Genomic DNA, 18,675 nt, shown 5'->3' with positions numbered 1-18,675 from the left:
CCAATTAGTCCAACAACCAATTGGGCCCTTAATCCACGCCTTGATCGGGAGCGCCCAGCCTTTCTACTGGCTGATGGGCCCCTGTCGCGCAGCACAATAAATAAGAGGTGGGGGCTGGGGCTCGAGACAAGAGGTTCACTGCAGACGTCAACGCCCCATCATGTCCTAGCTCTAGTCCGATTTAGAAGGTCCCACTGTAAGTGACGGAAAAACGCCATCGCCTTCACCGCCGCCACTAGACCGCGCTTCCACGTCGCTGCTACCTCGTCGGTGGCGACATGACCGTGACTGCCCTTTTGGTGAGGTGTATCAGCAAGTTACCTTATCTAAATGAAGCAATTTATCCACTGATTACGTCTAAAGGTACTTTGAGACACCATCCCCCATATCCCTACCATCCCTTGACCCATGCTAGCGCACTCGCTCGCCATGGCCTTGGCAAAAGTGGCCGGACATGGTGATGCATACGTATGTGCCCTGCTTGCGTGCCCACAGAACATATGCGTTCCACAAAGGTGGTGGCGTGGTGCCCTGCCCCTGTCGCGGCTGTGCCTGATGCCTGCCTGCCTGCTCCTAGTAGCCCCCTCCTACACATGCGTATGCCTGTCTGTACCCAAAGACAGCTCCGCGTGCTCGTCACCAAACTACTTCTGGAGAGAAGAAAAACGACTCACACCACTGCATACACACCTGTGTCGCTTGCCTTAAAAGATAGCGATCACAGAAGTTCAGGGCACCAATTGAGGGCACGGTAGCACATCTGTGAGCTGTGATCAGTAGCCATCCATCAGCTTTGTTTGTTTTATCTTCATTTGTCTTTGGCGCGATGTTCAGGCGGTACAATGCAGCACTAGGAGTTGGTCCAAAGCTGCTACTGCACACAATCGCATTCGGAGAAGCCAATCAGCATCCTTCATGTACCGGAGTCCGGAGACCTTCATCAACGGCTAGCCCCTTTCGTGTGCAGCGCAGCAAGGACCGATCGTTTTCAGCTCCTGTCCGAGGCCGCTGCGTACAATCATTTCGTCCTAGAACGATAAGTGACGCCGGTACATGCATATTCTTCTCTGTTCTTCTCGGAGAATAAACTATTTCTTTAGCAGCAGAAAAACTAATTTAATTTAATGAATTTTGTCCACAGAAAAAATCTATTTTCTATTTTCTTTGAGCCATTTATCATTTTCCAGAAATAGACATTTACTGGAAAACAAAAAAGGAAAAAAAAACTTGACTCAATTAATACTGTTCCTTCGGCCCGACCAAGAAAGCGGTTTGGCCTGCCTTGCGCGCGCGCCTCCCACCCAGGCCGCAACCTGGGCCTGGGCCGGGAAAGCGGCTCGCCCGCTCACGCCCGCCTGGGCCGGCCTTCGGCCCGTGGCTTCCGCACCGTCGATGCAGATCGGACGACCGAGCGCGCGCTTCGGAGGATCAAAACTGCGACGCGGCGGCCAGCACCCGAAACCCTAGCCATTTGTTTCTTCCGCCCTCTCTCTCTCGCCGCGCTCCTTTCTTCTCCCCTCAGCGCAGCAACAGCGAGCGACCGAGAGCAAGACGCGAGACACAGTGAAGCATGGCGCCGTCGCCGGCCCCTTCGTCGGCGCGCGCGCTCCCCACGCGGGTGAGCGCGCCGTCGTCGAGCGGACTAGCGGCGGTGCCCTTTGCCGGAGCTCGCACGGCCCGGCCATCTTCCTGCGCGCCGGCGAGGCGGCAGCGCGGTGAACGGCGAGGTAGGCCCCTTCCTCTTTTCCCCTTTCTCCTTTTCTTCATCTATTTTTTGATCTTCTTCTCTGTTCTTCTCGGATTTCATTCGATTGGGGATTAGGGTTAGGGTTAAGTCAAGTTAGGGTTAGGGTTTGACTCACTAGAGTCACTATTCATCTTTCCCAGCGAGTGCTTCGTGGGTTAGGGTTCGGCTTCGTGTGCCGAGACCCTTTTCTCTTCTCTTCTCAGATCCAAACGGGCTCTGTTCTTTTCTTGCCGCGCACCGGCGAAGACGGCGATGCGGCACCTTTCCCCGAGCGGTGGCGGTGGTGACCGGCAGTTGAGTGATGCCCGCCACCCTCCCGGTCTCTTTTCTATTTTCTTTTACCCGGTTAGGGTTAGAAATTTTGGATCAAAACTAGGGTTAGGGATTCGATTTCACTGTGTTTTTCGTTCACCCGATCTAGATCTAAAAGCCCTAGAAGACCTGTCTCTAGTACCATTGTTGAGATCGAAAAGATCATCTAGGGTTAGGTCTAGCGGGTTCTCTTTACTTCTTTACTGTGAATGCGACATCGAGAGTAGAGAGACAGAGATGAATAGAAGAAGAACGTGTCGTACCTGACACCGCAAAGGGAGATGGTCCAGGAGCCACCATCTCATTCGTTGGTGAAGTCTGCGCACGGGCAGCGACGTTTAGGGAAGAGGTCAATGAAGTCGTCGACGTCGGTGGAGCGGGGCGGCGCGGCTGGTGGCTTCCCGTCACTGACTACGCCCCTCTCTAATCGGGATTAGGGTTTAGGTTTCGGTGGGGAGCTCGGCTCACGGTAAACCTCGTACTCAGAGCCGCCGACCCCCACCTCTATATATAGCGCAGTGTGACAGGGGCCCTCCAGTCACAGTGGGCTGGACGCCCCCGATCAGGTCGTGAATCAAAGGCCCAACTAAGCCGTTGAGTCTAGTTTGGGATTAGAGATCAATCTAACAAAAAATAATATTCATTGGCTGATAAGCCAAGGCTTATAAGCCGAATACAGGCCGTCGAACAGACTGATTACTTGTGGCCCTGGACAATGCAAGAGAGGCCAGTCCATCTGATGGCGCTCTGCGTTGGCTGCATACAGCGAAACCAGCAGGGACACGGATCGGACGGCGACGACGGTGTGCGTCAATGTGTGTGTGTGCGCATCAGTGCATACACGGCGGGATGGCTGGTCGCTGGATATGTATCAGAATTCAGAAATTCAGAATTCAGACATCATGTATGCGCTGCCGTATTGGCAAATTGTTGCCCGCCAACCCAATGATTCGACGTCTTATCCTCCATCCACATGCGATGCGCAAAAGCTTGCAGGCCCAGATGGATAGATAGCCTTTCGGTTTGGCTCTCTCCGTGTATATATATGCGTTTTGATTGATGCATAAAGGTCGTGTCATGCAGTTCAGCATATCTTTCAGCACTTTATTCCCCCTGATAAACAAGCCGCGCTCTGAAAAGGATTGTCTTTTGTTGGAGCAGATATTTCTTTCGTGGGATAATGTGATTGCCTAATACTGTAGTCTGTAGTCCTCGCTGTGCCTTTAATTTGTTGGCTAACATTTAACAAGATGCTCCCTGCTTCGCTTGACAGTATATACGTCCTTTCAAGAAAAGAAATCAAATAAACGTCATTTAGGACAAATGGCGTAGCTGCTTGTCCCAAATGCTATTTATTTAAAAACAAAGGGAGTAATTTCGCAAAAAAAAAAAAAAAATTAAGGGAGTAAATAGTACTCCCTCCGACCCTAGATAAATTAACGTATAGAGTTGTCTTAAGTCAAACTTTTCATATTTAACTAGATTTATATAGAAAAAAAACTATGACACCAATAAGCATAATATGAAAATACAGCTCAGGGGATAAAAAGTTTTTTATATTGCTATAAGTTGTACCAGCACTACTGTGTCCTGTCTTACATAAATTAATTCCTAGAGTTGTATCAACACTATGCATGCAGTGGATAGGAATAGAGCATAGCAGTGCTGGTACAACCATTAGCAAATAAGCTGCTTGTGCTAATTTGTATGGCTGGTTTTTTAAAAGAGAAAAATATTATTCTGTGGCTTATAAGTCAGCAAATAAGCTGACTTATACAGCCAGCCGAACACCCACCAAAAGCAGGGAGCTCGAAGTTACTCGCTCCACCCTTTAACAAAAACAGTTAAACAGGTGACAATTCAGTCGATCAACTCACGGAGCCAATAGTCTTTTTTTTTTCATATAAGGACTCATTGGTACGTTCATAGCTTCATATACACTGCCCTACGTCACCGAATGCATACGTCGTATACACTACGTGGAGACCATAAGGATATAAAGCTGCACGTAGACGTAGGTACGTCGTCCATCCAGCAAAATTGATGGATTTACTGCCATACATGCGTGCGGCGCGGTCTATACACCGGATAATTGGCAGTACGGCAGAGCCCAGCAGGGATGGGCACGCACGTCGGCACGTATCGGAACTTGTGAAGTTGTGAGGCGCTAATAGAGACGCCAACTCGACCAAATGTACTCATCGCCAGACGCTACGGCCGTAGTGGTTGTTGGCATGGCACTAGCTAGGCCGCCGTTGCTTGCACCGATGCAACGCCGAACACCGATCAAGCAGAGGAAATGGCTAATGGCGTGCTCATCCGCGCGCGCCGGCGGCGATCGGTCCACGTCTGGAAAACGTACACCGACGACTCAATCGGAAACAGCAGGTGGGAGGATGTGTCAAACGGGTCAGATCAGGCTCATCGATGGCGCGCGCGGCTCTGGTGGATGGATGGATGGATGATCGTTGGGTCGGTGGCAACTCGTGGTCGATCTATCGGTTCGGGCATTGCCATTGGCGTTTTATGGCTGTGTGCCCAACTGCCCATGCGTACGCGGCGGCATGCATGGCACTCGGCCGATCCGTCGTCCTAGGGTAGGCGCCGGCCGCGGCAGCCTAGCTAGCGGTAGACGCATTCTCATACGTACGCCTACCACGCCTCGGAGATACGGAGTATAGACTCTCAAGTCTCAATGACGCCGTAGTATATTTGTATATACGTACTTCGTCCAATTGATCTCTGCCAGTAGCAGTATATACATACTTGTCTTTGTCTACGTACCAAAGGAACAGATACACGTGCATGTACCCACGATGTACGGTTTACGGCTCGATCGTAGAGTACAGCAACACTGCGCTGCATTGCGTTATCTGTGGCCCATGCATGCTGTGATGTGGCACTGCTATCCGGTAGGCAGATAAGGTTTGACTCGACAACATATACACGGAGCACTGTATGTTGTAGCTTCCGGCAATACTATGGTACTTGTGCGTGCATTGGCGCGTATCGAGATTCCGAGCGTACGTGAGTGCGCGCGCGATGATGATCGTACCAAGCAAAAGCAAGCAACAACGGCTGGGTCCAAATCCGACGCACATGGCGCCCGCGTGCATGCGGTGTGCCGTGCGCGGCGCCGCCGCACAGATCGTGACCAGCCGGCCGGGGCCGGGACCGGCTAGACCGCGTCACGTCTCGCACTCGCTCCGACCCATCAATCAGTCAGGCGCCCAGTCACCGCCCAATGCGAAAATATTTTTTTCCAGAGCAGTGTCGAGGCGTGGTGCACACACGGGCCCGCCAGTTGTGCCGGTGTCCTGTCACGTAAATATCCGCGCGATCCTCTCTCTAGCTAGGGCTCGGCGGCTCAGTGTCACAGACTCACAGTGATGCGCACAACTCGATCCGCGACGCCCCACCGTGTAACGACGTAACGCTCTCCTACCTTGTTTTTTTTTTGGGGTGTCCGGTGATGTCGTGGCATGGACATGGACCCTGATCCAAATGGCATGGAGAGCCGGTCTCCTGTTCTGGTTTTGGTGAAGCAAGAGGGTCCGCTGAGTGGTGAGGGCCGATGACGAGAAAGAATCCGCAGTTTCTCAACAGCCGCTTGGCAGCGTGCACGAGCTGGATCGAATGTCAGGCAAGCACGGTCCTAGGTGGAAACCATTCGTGGAAACCATTCGCTTGCTCGTAAATGATCGTAAATTTCCAGCCAGGAACAGTGTTTTTCTCTCACACTAAACCAGTCAGCAGTAAATAATCCACGATACGATACGGCCTCCCGAACAGGCTGATAGCTGATGGCAGGAAGAATGGATACAAAAAGGACGTAGCGGCTGATTCTGGAAGGCAGAAATTCTCGTCCAGGGCAGAGGTGCGCCAGGCAAATCCGACCCGTACCCCTTTTGGCGCGCCGACTATGTGACGCAGGCTTTTGGCCCGGCGGCGGACGTGACAGGCGAACCGACGCTGGGATAAAGCCTCTTTTTCGGCAGGAATTCCGAGCACCATGTTGATGATATGCGGTAGTGATAAGAGTATCAGATGCTGAAGAAATGGAACAAGAATGAGAAATGGCAGAACGATTGTGTCGGAAGGAAACGACCTGTTCGGCTGGTCCTGGTTACACTAATCCCATCCTCACACAGTCATCCGTGAACGAAATCACCTACTGCTCACACACGACAGGCACCACGTAACGCAACAGCATCTTTGCTGTCACTGGGTCCATTGTGGGCCGGAGAAAACTTGGAGTCGGGCCGAACGTCCCGTTTACGTTTACGCCTTCCAGTTACCAGATGCACGCCTGCACCTGGCCACTTGCTGCATTGCTGGGCTGGTAAACACAGTGGTGCACTGGAACTGGCAGTCTCTAGTAGTGGCCTTTCCTGCATTGGCTTTTCCTTCCTGAGCTGCACGAAGTGCGTGCCCTTTCTGCTGCTCTGTCTGGCAGCGGCAAGGGCGCGGCCACGGGCCACCTGCTCACTTGGACGCCTACTACGCATCGGCCCATTTCGGCTTACCCAATTCGGCTTGTTTTTTTTTTATATATATTTTTCTCTCACAACAATTTAGCTATATTAGTATTTTTTAGCAAGTTTCAGTAAGCCGAACGGACTGATGCTACGGCCTACGTACGCGTATGATTTGATTGGAGAGCGATGTAGAAACTTTTGGGCCCGCGGTTTTGATGCCTGGATTGGTACGGTCTAGGCTCGCTTCGATGACGAGATCGTGTCATTCCGGAAACTAATGCTGCTATAGCACTATAGCAGCGGCACCGTTCAACATGAACACTACTTACGCTGAAACCGCATGGTGTCTGTGCATGCCAACTTGCATGTACAGGCCTGTTTTCAACTTGAAGTTGGTCAGACATTACCGGGTGAATCAACAGTGAATAAAATTAGGCTAAAAAACAGTGAATAAAATTAAACGAGTCAGCAGTAAGCACAGTGTCCGCCGTGGGATTTCTCGTGCCCTTTCAGAAAGTTCAACATTTAGCCTGTCAAGACCATGTCCGCCCACTTTTGCAGAGCAAACACCAAGGGCTATCGATATTCGATACTTTGGCAGCATACAGGGCTGAATTATGTAGTCATGGCTCAGAGTTAAAGATGGCAATGGGTTCCTACCTGATGGGTATTGCCCAACCAAACCAGTGCCCGCTAGGGGGTTCCTACCTGATGGGTATTGCCCAACCAAACCAGTGCCCGCTAGGATGCAGCTTTTTCGTTTGGTTGTATTTAACTTATAAACTTCAACAAACAATATTTTTCTCTCACACCAAACCAACAAATAGTACTTTTAGCCATGACTTATAAGTTAAACCAGCCCAAACGAACGGGACGATAATTCGTACCCTTTAAGAAACCCATGCCCACGCACGGATACAATTATGTGGCCATACCCATGCCCATGTGGGTATCAGGTACCCATGGGCCCATACTCAAAGAACATATTTAAGATGTCACTTCATGAAAATGAGCATATAAAAAATTTGTAGATATATAACAGATACAAACATATGCAACAAACTAGAAACACCAGACAATTAAACAATATAAAAGAGATAAACATAATCAGCCAGCCAAGAACACAAGACAAAAAACATATGCCTAGATCTCATATGCAAACCGGGTATACATGTGCCCATGGGTTTGCGGGTTCGAGTGATGCAATACCACGCCCACACCCGCATACCCGATGGGCATGGCTTTTTGCCCATTAGCATACCCATGGGTAAGGATTTTAATCCATGCCCATGACCATGCCCTAATAGGGTAAAAACCCATTGGGTTTTGGACACCCATTGCCATCTTTAGCTCAGACCGAGAGTGTGCCCAGTGTAAGTAGCTAGCATGTAAGCATTGGTCTTTTCAGGTGTGAAACAGTATCTGGGGAAGACATGTTGCAAAGGCTTAATAATAAGTAACAATGTGTACAAATATAGAGCGACCATAACAATGTGTACAAATATAGAGCGACCATCGCCATCCGCATTGTCCTACACGGTTACATCTGGAAGGTACTCATTGGATTAGCAAAGAACCGCCTTCCACTCGTTGAAGATTTTTTACAGTGGCCTTGCTTCAAAAGACTCCGCAGTATCGTTGGAGAAGTAGGCACAGGTTCATCAAACACCTGAATAGTGTTTTATCGATTGTAAGCCTTCCCACCTAGGTCCTGCATGTCTGTATAAACCAATGGGAGCAAGGGAAAACATATGAAAAAAAAAACGTAAAAATAATATTTAAACACAATGACATTTGAATATCGAATGTACAAGTACAAATATTATCATCTACTAGTCAATATACCTGTGGATTCCAGTACATCCATCCTATGGAAAACGTCCTCCTGATACACAAAAAGCAGAGCACACAATCAAAAGGACAACAATGACAGATAGGTAAAATTGTAACTCCATATGGTAATGGAAACTTCTTTCAGTAAATAACATTCAGAAGAACCACCCCATTAGTTAAGACAAACCCACACGAGGACTTTCTGTGACTAGAACACTAAGAAATAAAGAGAAATAAAAAAGAAGCATACCCTAATAATACACAGAAAACAAGCACAGTAGCCACACAAAAACAGCACACATTAAGACCATCAAACGCACAAGGGGAGTAGTGAGCTTTCATTTGTGTTCAAAAAAATCTTTCTAGAAGACTGGTTATTTTGAATGTAAAAAACAAAGCATGCCTTCTTCATGTAACATAATACAACTAACCCAAGAACTCACAGATCCAATTGCATATATATAAAACTTTGGAAAATTTTCCATTACAAAATAAGCAGGTCTAAGTATTAAAAATAAACACAAACCTCAACAATTCCTGGATATTGCATGACATATCCAATAATTCGGCAATTTAAACCTTCATAGACAGTGCTATTCATGCTGCCATCACCATTTATCCATGGTAATATTGGATTGTAAATATGGCTTTCGCAACATGACAGCAACCACAGCCCTGGGGACAGATGGACTTTAATCATCTCCAGGACTTTGACTATGCAAATGAGAGCTTTAAATCCTTTGAAAATTAAGAACTGTTACAGTGTGCCCATTGCCAAGATCTTTTGCAAGTTCGCTGCAAATTACTAATTGGCATTGCATGCTTCTCTTTTAATATTTTTGGTGTCCCCAGTCGATGCTATTTCAAAAGCCGGAGCTCGCAAGCAGCTACAATGACTGCATTCAGCAAGTCTAGTTATATGATACTTTGGCTTATGAAATGAGTCAATAATCTGCACACCATCATATATGCATTGAACTGTGAAGCCATTGATCAAATTCAGACTCTTGTTTAAATCTGATAACATGTCACAGCTTTCTACCTAGGAATGAACATACTTGCTGCCCATTTCCCTAGCTAAAGTAAACATAAGGCATTCTTTATGATGCAACACTTTCATGAGATTTCTTGTTTGAATCCTCTCTTTATTCAAAGCCACTTGGATATCAGGGAAACCTTTCTCTCGACGGTAGCAGAGGTCACTATCTATCTTGGTCAAAGGTTTGTGTTTCTTAGGCCAGTCTTAGTGGGGTTCATGAGAGTTTCAGGGGCATTGAATAAGCTAACCAACTTAGGCCTTGTTTGGATGTAGTCGGATTCGCATCAATCCACGTGTGTTGAGGTGGATTGGAGTGGAAGTTGAACTAAATTCCACCGCAACACACGTGGATTGAGGTGAATTCAATAACATCCAAACAAGGCCTTAGCAAATATGCTGACATGGCACAATATTAATGAAGAGAAAGATGATCAAAGTTTCATAGGAGTAAAATGAGTTTCATGGAGATGAAACTAATCTACATTGTTTCCAACATATAGGAGTCTCGGAAACTAGGACATGAAACCCCAAATGAGACTAGCCTTAGTCTTACTGATTTTGATGTCCATAGCCTTGCGTTTGTGGGCATTGTCATCGAATTTACTCATATCTTCCATGGAAGTACTGAAGTTGTTAGGCTCATCGGCCTCGCCACCTCCTTCACTTGGCAAGGAAGGTGAAATGAGAAGCTCTCCGACTAGAGAAAAAAGGTGGACAATTTCGCTGCATTGTAGATCTGCATACAACTAATCTGTACTGTCCACAATGGGCGTGATTGGTAGGCCGAATCAGACCGTCTCCGCACCGTTTTGATGTCTGACCTCATTCATGCGGTGTGTTTGGTTGTCCTCGCACCTTTCGCCTGTATCCTTTCATTCATCTGCCCTCCTCCATCCCGCACGACTTCATCTTCTCAATTTCCACTTCCCTCTCCATACAGGATGGCTTGATACAGGCATGGCGCAGGGACCCATGTGTCATACACTCAACTCTCATCCATGCATGCAACCAAACAAGATCTTATCTCATACTGGACCAACAACAAAGACAACCAAACACGACTAAGTGCACGGTTTGAGCATGCATCTCACCATCCTGGACCGGCTCTCCATCCCGGCTCCCCCTCACCAAAGCAACCAATCACGCCCAATATTCTTTTGCTGCCCTATAAGCCATTTCGAAAATTCAGAAGCCTTTTCCCCTGAACTAAATGGGAAGGGTGAATGAGAAGCATCAAAGAAGAATTTTCCAGAAAGGATTACATGTATCGTTCCATTTCCAGCCATTTATACTTTGGCTTAAGATAGTTCCAGCCATCAACATAAGAACCTAACATCGACATCCATCATAGGCAAGCTTATATTAGTGCATCTAAACTATATAAAGCTAATTTCGTAATGGTGGTTTGTGATATATCAGATATATATTATGTTTATTACTATGAAACTAATACCTATATGTACAAATAGTTCTCACTGCAAGAAGTTGAGGAAACAGGACAATCTTGTTTTATCAGCCAACAAGCTGAACATTGCATGTAAGACAATAAATCTAACATGGTTTTATCAATACATTTGATTTTTCATATGTACGTCCCGGGACGTACAGATCAAAGCTGGGTACAGCATAGTGAAGAAATAAAAAGAGAGAGAGATAATATATTGATAGATAAGTTACACATTCTAACCATGAAGTTCTTCTCTCGAAAAGGAAAGGATGGTAAGAATTTTGCTCTGGGACCTTCAGAAGCTCTAATGCATTGGTAATTGCCAGGGACTTGCATACACCTCTTTTAATAACTTCAGCTTTGTGAGTTTAATGACGTTAGCATGAGATCTGCAATGGGATGTTATTGGAATCAGCTTTTACGGCAGAGAATTCTAAACAGCAAATGACAAAAAATGAGCAAAAAAGTTAGCTATCCTACTTATTCTTGTTTACACAGACACTCCCATCAAGACTCAAGGAGCATAAACCTGAACCTTCCAGGACTCAACTGAAATACTAAGTTAAGAACAAAGCCTCACCAACGTAGTCCCATCAAGATTTCAACTCCTGGCTCCAAGACATGTCCAAACCACCTGAGGCTCTCGTCTGCATCCAACCCAGACAATCGTGGCAGCACTGTCCACGCGCCATCAGCCGCATCAAACATGACCAGCCTCCCATCCACGGCATTATACAAGCAAACAATCCCCAATCTGTCCGCAGCCTGAAAATGCCAAAAACTGCCAAACCTACCAGCCAGCAGCTCATCAAAAACCTCCGTCGGCATCACGCTCACCTCCCTCCACCACACCTCCTCCTCCTTATCGTCGTCCAACCGCCAGACCACCACCCGCTCCACTTCTCCAAAGCTCTCAATCCCACCTACTAAGAACAGGCTCCCATAAAAAACAAACAGGTGCGCCGTAGTGAGACCTTGTGGCATCACAACAGGCGGCACCTCCCATGTCCCCGTCACGAGATCAAAAACCAAGAGCGCGTCGGGGCCACGGCCGAGGACGAAGAGCTTGCCGCGGTCACCGGCGACCGCGGCGTTTCCCAGGATCGTGAGGGAAAGCGAGAGATCGCCTCTAGACGCCCACCGCGGGGAGGGATCGTCGGTGTCCAGGGTGTAAGAACGCACGGCAGCGCTGGTAGTGACGGCAACGAGGGTGCAGGAAGGGGAGGAGCGGCGCGACGGGACGATAACGGAGAGGAGGTAGGCTCCGTAGGGGATCGGCGGGAGGAGCTGGAGTGAGGCGCAGGTGATAAGGAGTGATGGGGACGGGGAGGAGACGAGAGGGTAGGAAGGGGGAGAGAGCGCGGCGAGCGCGGGCAAAGTGAGGACGCGGCGGGACAGCGGGTGGACGGCGAGCCGTGGGGAAAGGAGGAAGAAGGCGTCGAGGCGGTGCGGGGAGAGGAGGGCGTGGAACGCCGGGGAGCGCAGGAGGCGGCGGAGCGCGCGGGACACGGCGGCGACGGGAAGTAGTTCGGTGATGGGGAGGAGGGAGAGGATGCGCTCCTGGAGGTGCGACGGGAGGGCGTCCCACGGGCAGGTGCCGGCGTCGGCGTCGGCTGAGGCCATGGCCGCGGATGGAAATGGGGAGCGGTGGATGAGTGGATCTGGGATTCTGTTTTTTCTCTGCTGTTTACGGTGGAGAGCAAAATGGGGAGGTCAGGGAGGCTGGAGAAAAGACAAGCGACCAGGAGCCAGGGCCCAGGGATGCGAGAATTGATGGCAGGGTACTAGGCCCACCTGTCGGCATACTAGAGGCCCTTTGGCAGGGCTCCGAAAAGTACTCTGGTGGATTTCATTGTTACAAAATCAGAGTTAAGGCCTGGTTTAGATTGAGGTTAGGAATCAGTATTTGGCACTATAGTACTTTCGTTTGTATTTGACAATTATTATTCAATCATGGTCTAACTAGGCTCAAAAGATTCGTCTCGTAATTTACAATCAAACTGTGTAATTAGTTATTTTTATCTACATTTAATACTCCATACATGTGTCCAACGATTTGATGTGACGGAGAGAGAGTGAAAAAACTTACAATCTAAACAAGGCCTAAAGAACAAATATGAAAGTGAGAATTTGAAAGTAACTGTCGACAGAATATCGTCGGCAGTCCACCGAGGGGTATCTCGCGATGGTAGATTTGTCGGTAGGGGTGCGCGTAATCAGGAACCGGATGGTGACACAAGGCGCATAGACAACAATTTAGAAAGGTTCGAGCCGTCTGATCGACGTAATACCCTACGTCCTGTATCTTTGGTGTATTGTATTGAGATGTAGTAGATAGATCTAGATGGATCGGGTCCGCTAGGGGACCCCTGCCTCTCCTTATATATTCTGGAGGGATAGGGTTACAAGTAAAGTAGCCTATTTGGTACTATACAATATCTTGCAGTACACGCCGAGCAGCACCGTGCACGTCTTGATCTTGTGGATCGGGCCACCTCTGATGGTGCGGCCCGTGTCTTGGGGCCCCCACAGCTAGTCCCCGAGCCTGACAGTAGGTGACGTAATCACGTGGTGCTAGGGTCATAAAGTAGAAGACCAGCCGAGCAGGCAACCAGTCCCCTAGCGTAGCCTTGAGATGAGAACAAGCACATTCACCGCAAGGTGAAGTGTGACCACTTAGTCCCCGAGCTTGCTGGAAGATAAAGAATGAATTTGTAGCAGGGTCAAAGAAAAAGAAGTCTGAAAGCTTGCCGACGTCGTCTGACATGCACGTATCAAGACCCCAAACGTGCTGCCCAAGAACAGCACCCTGATCCGAACAGCATAGAGCAGTTTGATAGCACACCGATGAGACGTAGCAAGATCCGAGCACCGAGGAGTCCCCGGCGTAGGCGGCGATGTTCGAGCACCGAGGAGCGAGGAGTCCCCGGCATCGCTGGCGATGACCGAGCATTGAGGAGCGAGGAGTCCCCGACGTTGCTGGTGATAACCGAGCACCGACGAGTCCCTGGCGTAGGCGGCGATGTCCGAGCACCGAGGAGCGAGGAGTCCCCGGCGTCGCTGGCGATGACCGAGCACCGAGGAGCGAGGAGTCCCCGGCGTCGCTGGCGATGACCGAGCATCGGGGAGCGAGGAGTCCCCGGCGTCGCTGGCGATGACCAAGCACCGGGGAGCGAGGAGTTCCCGGCGTCGCTGGCGATGACCGAGCACCGAGGAGCGAGGAGTCCCCGGCGTCGCTGGCGATGACCGAGCACCGAGGAGCGAGGAGTCCTCGGCGTCGCTGGTGATGTCCGACCACCAAGGGAGGAGCGAGGAGTCCCCGGCGTCGCTGGCGATGACCGAGCACCGAGGAGCGAGGAGTCCTCGGCGTCGTTGGTGATGTCCAACCACCAAGGGAGGAGCGAGGAGTCCCCGGCGTCGCTGGCGATGACTGAGCACCGAGGAGTCCCCGGCGTAGGCGACGATGTCCGAGCACCGAGGAGTCCCCGGCGAAGTTGGCGATGTCCGAGCGCTGAAGAGTCCCTGGTGTAGGCGGCGATGTTCGAGCACCGAGAAGTCCCCGGTGAAGCTGGCGATGTCCGAGCGTCGAGGAGTCCCCGGCGTAGCTGGCGACGTTCGTGCGGTGAAGTGTGCCCACTTACTCCTTGAGCATGAAGAAACCAAGCGTTGAGGAGTAACCGGCGTAGCTGACGATGAAGCACGAGCGACGAATAGTCTGGTCAACTGGTCGGTGGCGAAGTGAGCATTGAGTAGAAGCGACCAGCGAACAGTCCGATCAACTGGTCGGCGATACAGTCCATGAACCAAGCGGTCCGATCAGTTGATCGGTGGAGAAGTCCGAGCACCAGGTGGTCCGATCACCTGGACGATGATCCTGCAATACAAACATGTAGAACAGGTAGCACATGATATAAAAATAAATGAACTCTGGAGAAAAAAATAACGTATGTAGCTTGGCGATCAGTTGGAGCAAAGATGTATTTATATTTAATATAAACCGTCCGACCAGTTAGTGTGTAGCTGAGTCTCCAGCCCTAGCTAGCCCATAGTCCATAATGTCGAGCGCGGAGCCCGTGCACGTGTAGGAAGAACATGCGTGACCAAGGAGCCGCTGCCGACCACCCATAACACAGAGCACGGAGCCCGTAGCATATGTAGGGAGGAGCCGGAGACAGGGCCGTCTCTGGAGGCGTCCGAGCATCAACGTGACTGTTCGAAGGTTCAAAAAATCGTTTGGAGAGCAAATATGGAGAAAACAGCTCGAAGAAATATTATGACGATATACAAAGATTGGAGAATATTTAGAAGAATATTAAAACGTAACTTAGCTTTAGACGGAGCGTCTGGTCGGCGACGTATGGCGTTATCTGTTCGGCGTTGACAGCGAGCACCTGGCGGGCGGTGAGTTGTCGGTGAAGACGACCTTGGAGGCTGATGTAGCCAGCGATGAATCGTCGTCGTGGACCGGCATGGATCTCCACGAGATTGGTGACGAGAACACGTTGTTGATTTGAGGTCCATTTGGCTCGCCATGGATCAAGCACACACCCCTACCTGACGCGCCAACTATCGACAGAATATCGTCGGCAGTCCACTGAGGGGTATCCCACGATGGTAGATTTGTCGGTGAGGGTGCGCGTAATCAGGAACCGGATGGTGACACAAGGCACAGAGACAGCGATTTAGACAGGTTCGAGCCGTCTGATCGACGTAATACCCTACATCATGTGTCTTTGGTGTATTGTATTGAGATGTAGTAGATAGATCTAGATGGATCGTGTCCGCTAGGGGATCCCTGCCTCTCCTTATATATTCTGGAGGGACAGTGTTACAAGTAAGTAGCTTATTTGGTACTATACAATGTCTTGCGGTGCACGATGAGCAGCACCGTGCACGTCTTGATCTTGTGGGTCGGGCCACCTCGGATGGTGCGGCCCATGTCTTGGGGGCCATACCCCCACAGTAACCAAATTAAATAAGAGGAAAAGCTCATGAAAATTTTAGAAAAAAACATTAATAGTGTTCATCAGCCTTTTCCCTCTAGAATGAGAAGGAAGGACAGTTGAAACGGACATCCCAAAACATAAATGTGTGCGGCTCATGTACTAAAACAAAACAAGAAATAAGTTCATTCCCTTTCTCAGTTCTAGTTCTTGTATATGTGCAATCCAATTGGTTTTTTAACACGTTATCAACACTAGCCCTGCGGAGAACATGTAATCCATATGTTGAAATGCTTGATCCGTCCTCCTACTATCACATGAACCAAACACGTGCGCTAACAGTGGCACACATTACCTGCTATGTCGTTGACACATCGGCAACGCTTGATGGCATGAAAGGCGGCTCAGTCGTCATTGTCGTCCATCGTCGGAAACAACCCCATCAACCCTGAATCGCTGACAATGGTAAAGAGTGAGGACAGCTCGATCGCCGCACGCCAAAAAATGGCTCCTGAGCGCCGTGTGAACTATCATAGTCGCCATGCCGGATTGCTGACACACCAATTGCATCTAAAGTGCCAGCACGCGAGCGCGCGGGCCATCGATGCCACGTCTGTTGCACAAGCAGATACGGGCCACGTGCCAGGCCGCGCAAAGACACAGGCCGCCTAGAGCTACCATGGCATCATTACCGTGGAGCCTCGAGGAACTGAGTGATCCTTGATAGGAAAAGCTTTAGGGTCACTTTGGGAGAGCTTCACTTCATGATTCTTGAGCTATAGTAATTGTGTCGATCATTTTTTTAAGTTTAACTAGGTTCATAGCAATTAACAACAATCTATCAAATGATACTAATTATGTACTATAAATATTAATATTTTCTTGTATATATATTTTGGTCAAAGTTAAAAATATTTGATTTCTTGAAAATCGAGAACGACATTTTTTTTTGGCATAGAGCGAGTTGGTGTAATCGGTACTCCCGCCGTACTAAAAAAATAAAGTCGTTTTGGACAACGACACGGTCTCCGAAGTATAACTTTGATTTCTTATTTTTATAAAAAAATATTTATCGAAAAGTGATATATGTATATTTTTATGAAAGTATTTTTCAAGACGAATCTATTCGTATGGTTTTTACATTTTCAAACTTAACAACTTAAAAGTTATTCATGCAATGTTTGATCCAAACCTTATAAAAACGACTTCATTTTTTCCAGCACGGAGGGAGTACACGGTGGAGATCGGTACATGGTGACATTTATCAGATCCGTACATGGTGGAGAGTTGTGCTTAGTCCAGATAGGCGATTACTATTGCGTTTTTGGACGGTTGGGCCTTGGGTTGGTTCGCTTGGCTTATCAGCTAAAATCTATAGTATTTTTCTCTCACAACAAAACAGTTTTAGTCGGCTTATCAGCCGACTTTAATATCAGCCGAGCATGCCCTATAGTAATTGCTAAGGATCTAAACATGTGATCCTAAATGAATGTGGTTTCATCCGTGGGTTTTTTTTTTGTTTAGATGATACCATTTATCTGAGTCATCATTTGCAATCGTTTCTCAACACTCATCTGAGCCTGAACCAGAACCTGAAGCAGCCTAGGCTGCGTCACATCGAATCTTTATACCAATTAAGAGTATTAAACATAAGTTAATTACAAAACTAATTACATAGACAGAAGCTAATTTGTGAGACAAATCTATTAAATCTAATCAGTCCATTATCTGACAATGTGGTGCTACAGTAAACATTTGCTAATAATGGATTACTTAAGTTTAATAGATTCATCTTGTAAATTAGTCTAGGGCTTCTGCAATTAGTTTAATAATTAGCTCATGTCTAGTCTTCTTAATTAGCCTCCGAATATTCGATGTGATAAGGACTATGTCTGCAAACGGTGCGGAGCGGTGCGTACCTTTTGTTGAACCTCCGCTCCGTCGCTGGCAAATGAGGGTCAGGGTCAAACCGCCCCATCCATTGGCTAACCTGAGGTTCACCTAGGGTCGAACCGCCCTAGTCTCCTTACGATGCAACGAAGAAATCAAGGCTGAGGCGACAGCTGGGGAGCGAACGACGTTGCGAATAGAATACTAAACGGGGCGACCCTAGGGGCAATTAGGATAATAGGGTTGTTACCATTTGGAACCTCTTCGTATTTGGTTCGAACCGATCCGAACCGTGAACGAAATTTAGAAGCAGACCGTAGATCCGAAGGGGTCGACCCAGACACCTTGCAGGGTGAATAAGGACTAAACTTCAGCGTAAGGATCTAAACACCCCAATAGACCAGTGGCCCATCTTCTGATCTTCATAGATGGCCGCCAGACCAGGAACCATAGTCCATAGAACAATTCCAAGGACGGGCCCGGCAAAGAATTGCAAACCTACCAGAAGCCAACCAGGCAGATTTTTTTTTTGGTGTGTGGATAACAACCAGGCAGGCTGAACGTGGACGAGCACCTGCCACGCATGCCAACCGGTTCTTGCTTGGTGCAGGCATTTTCGCAAGTTGCCGGGCCGGAGGCGATCACGCTCGGTCGCTCGCGCACGTTGCGACGGCATGGGGAGTTGCGGTAAGCCGGTAACCAACATTTCGCGCGAAAACCCCTGACGGGCGGGCCGACCCGAAGCACCGTTTCCTCGGTTAGCTATGAAGGTTCCAACAGCCCAAACCCCCCAAAACGGCCTCCTCTCCGCCGCCCGTCCACCCGCCGGACAACCGCGTCTCCAGCGCGTCCCTTTATATCTCTCCCGTTTCCTTCTCCCCCTACGGCCCTAACCCTACTCTAATGCAATCAGTCACCCTTCTTGATCCTTGCGCCACCCGATCTTGGCCATCGGTCTTGCTGACGCACGTCAACTAGAGGAGCCA

General features: G+C 48.8%; 1 protein-coding gene across 1 annotated transcript; it reads right to left on the bottom strand.

Moving 5' to 3' along the window:
* Positions 1–7,906: 7,906 nt before the first annotated feature.
* Positions 7,907–12,557, bottom strand: LOC136496500 (F-box/kelch-repeat protein At5g43190-like). Its single transcript, XM_066492197.1, has 4 exons — positions 11,437–12,557; positions 11,097–11,245; positions 8,383–8,422; positions 7,907–8,256 (listed from the first exon to the last, which is right to left on the bottom strand). Coding segments are annotated over exons 1-2 (1,044 nt in total). The 5' UTR covers positions 12,480–12,557; the 3' UTR covers positions 7,907–8,256; positions 8,383–8,422; positions 11,097–11,244.
* Between the last annotated feature and the right edge of the window lie 6,118 nt (positions 12,558–18,675).

This window comes from Miscanthus floridulus, chromosome 12, assembly GCF_019320115.1.
Source record: "Miscanthus floridulus cultivar M001 chromosome 12, ASM1932011v1, whole genome shotgun sequence".
NCBI lineage: Eukaryota > Viridiplantae > Streptophyta > Magnoliopsida > Poales > Poaceae > Miscanthus > Miscanthus floridulus.
This window is presented reverse-complemented; position numbering and strand designations above follow the sequence as displayed.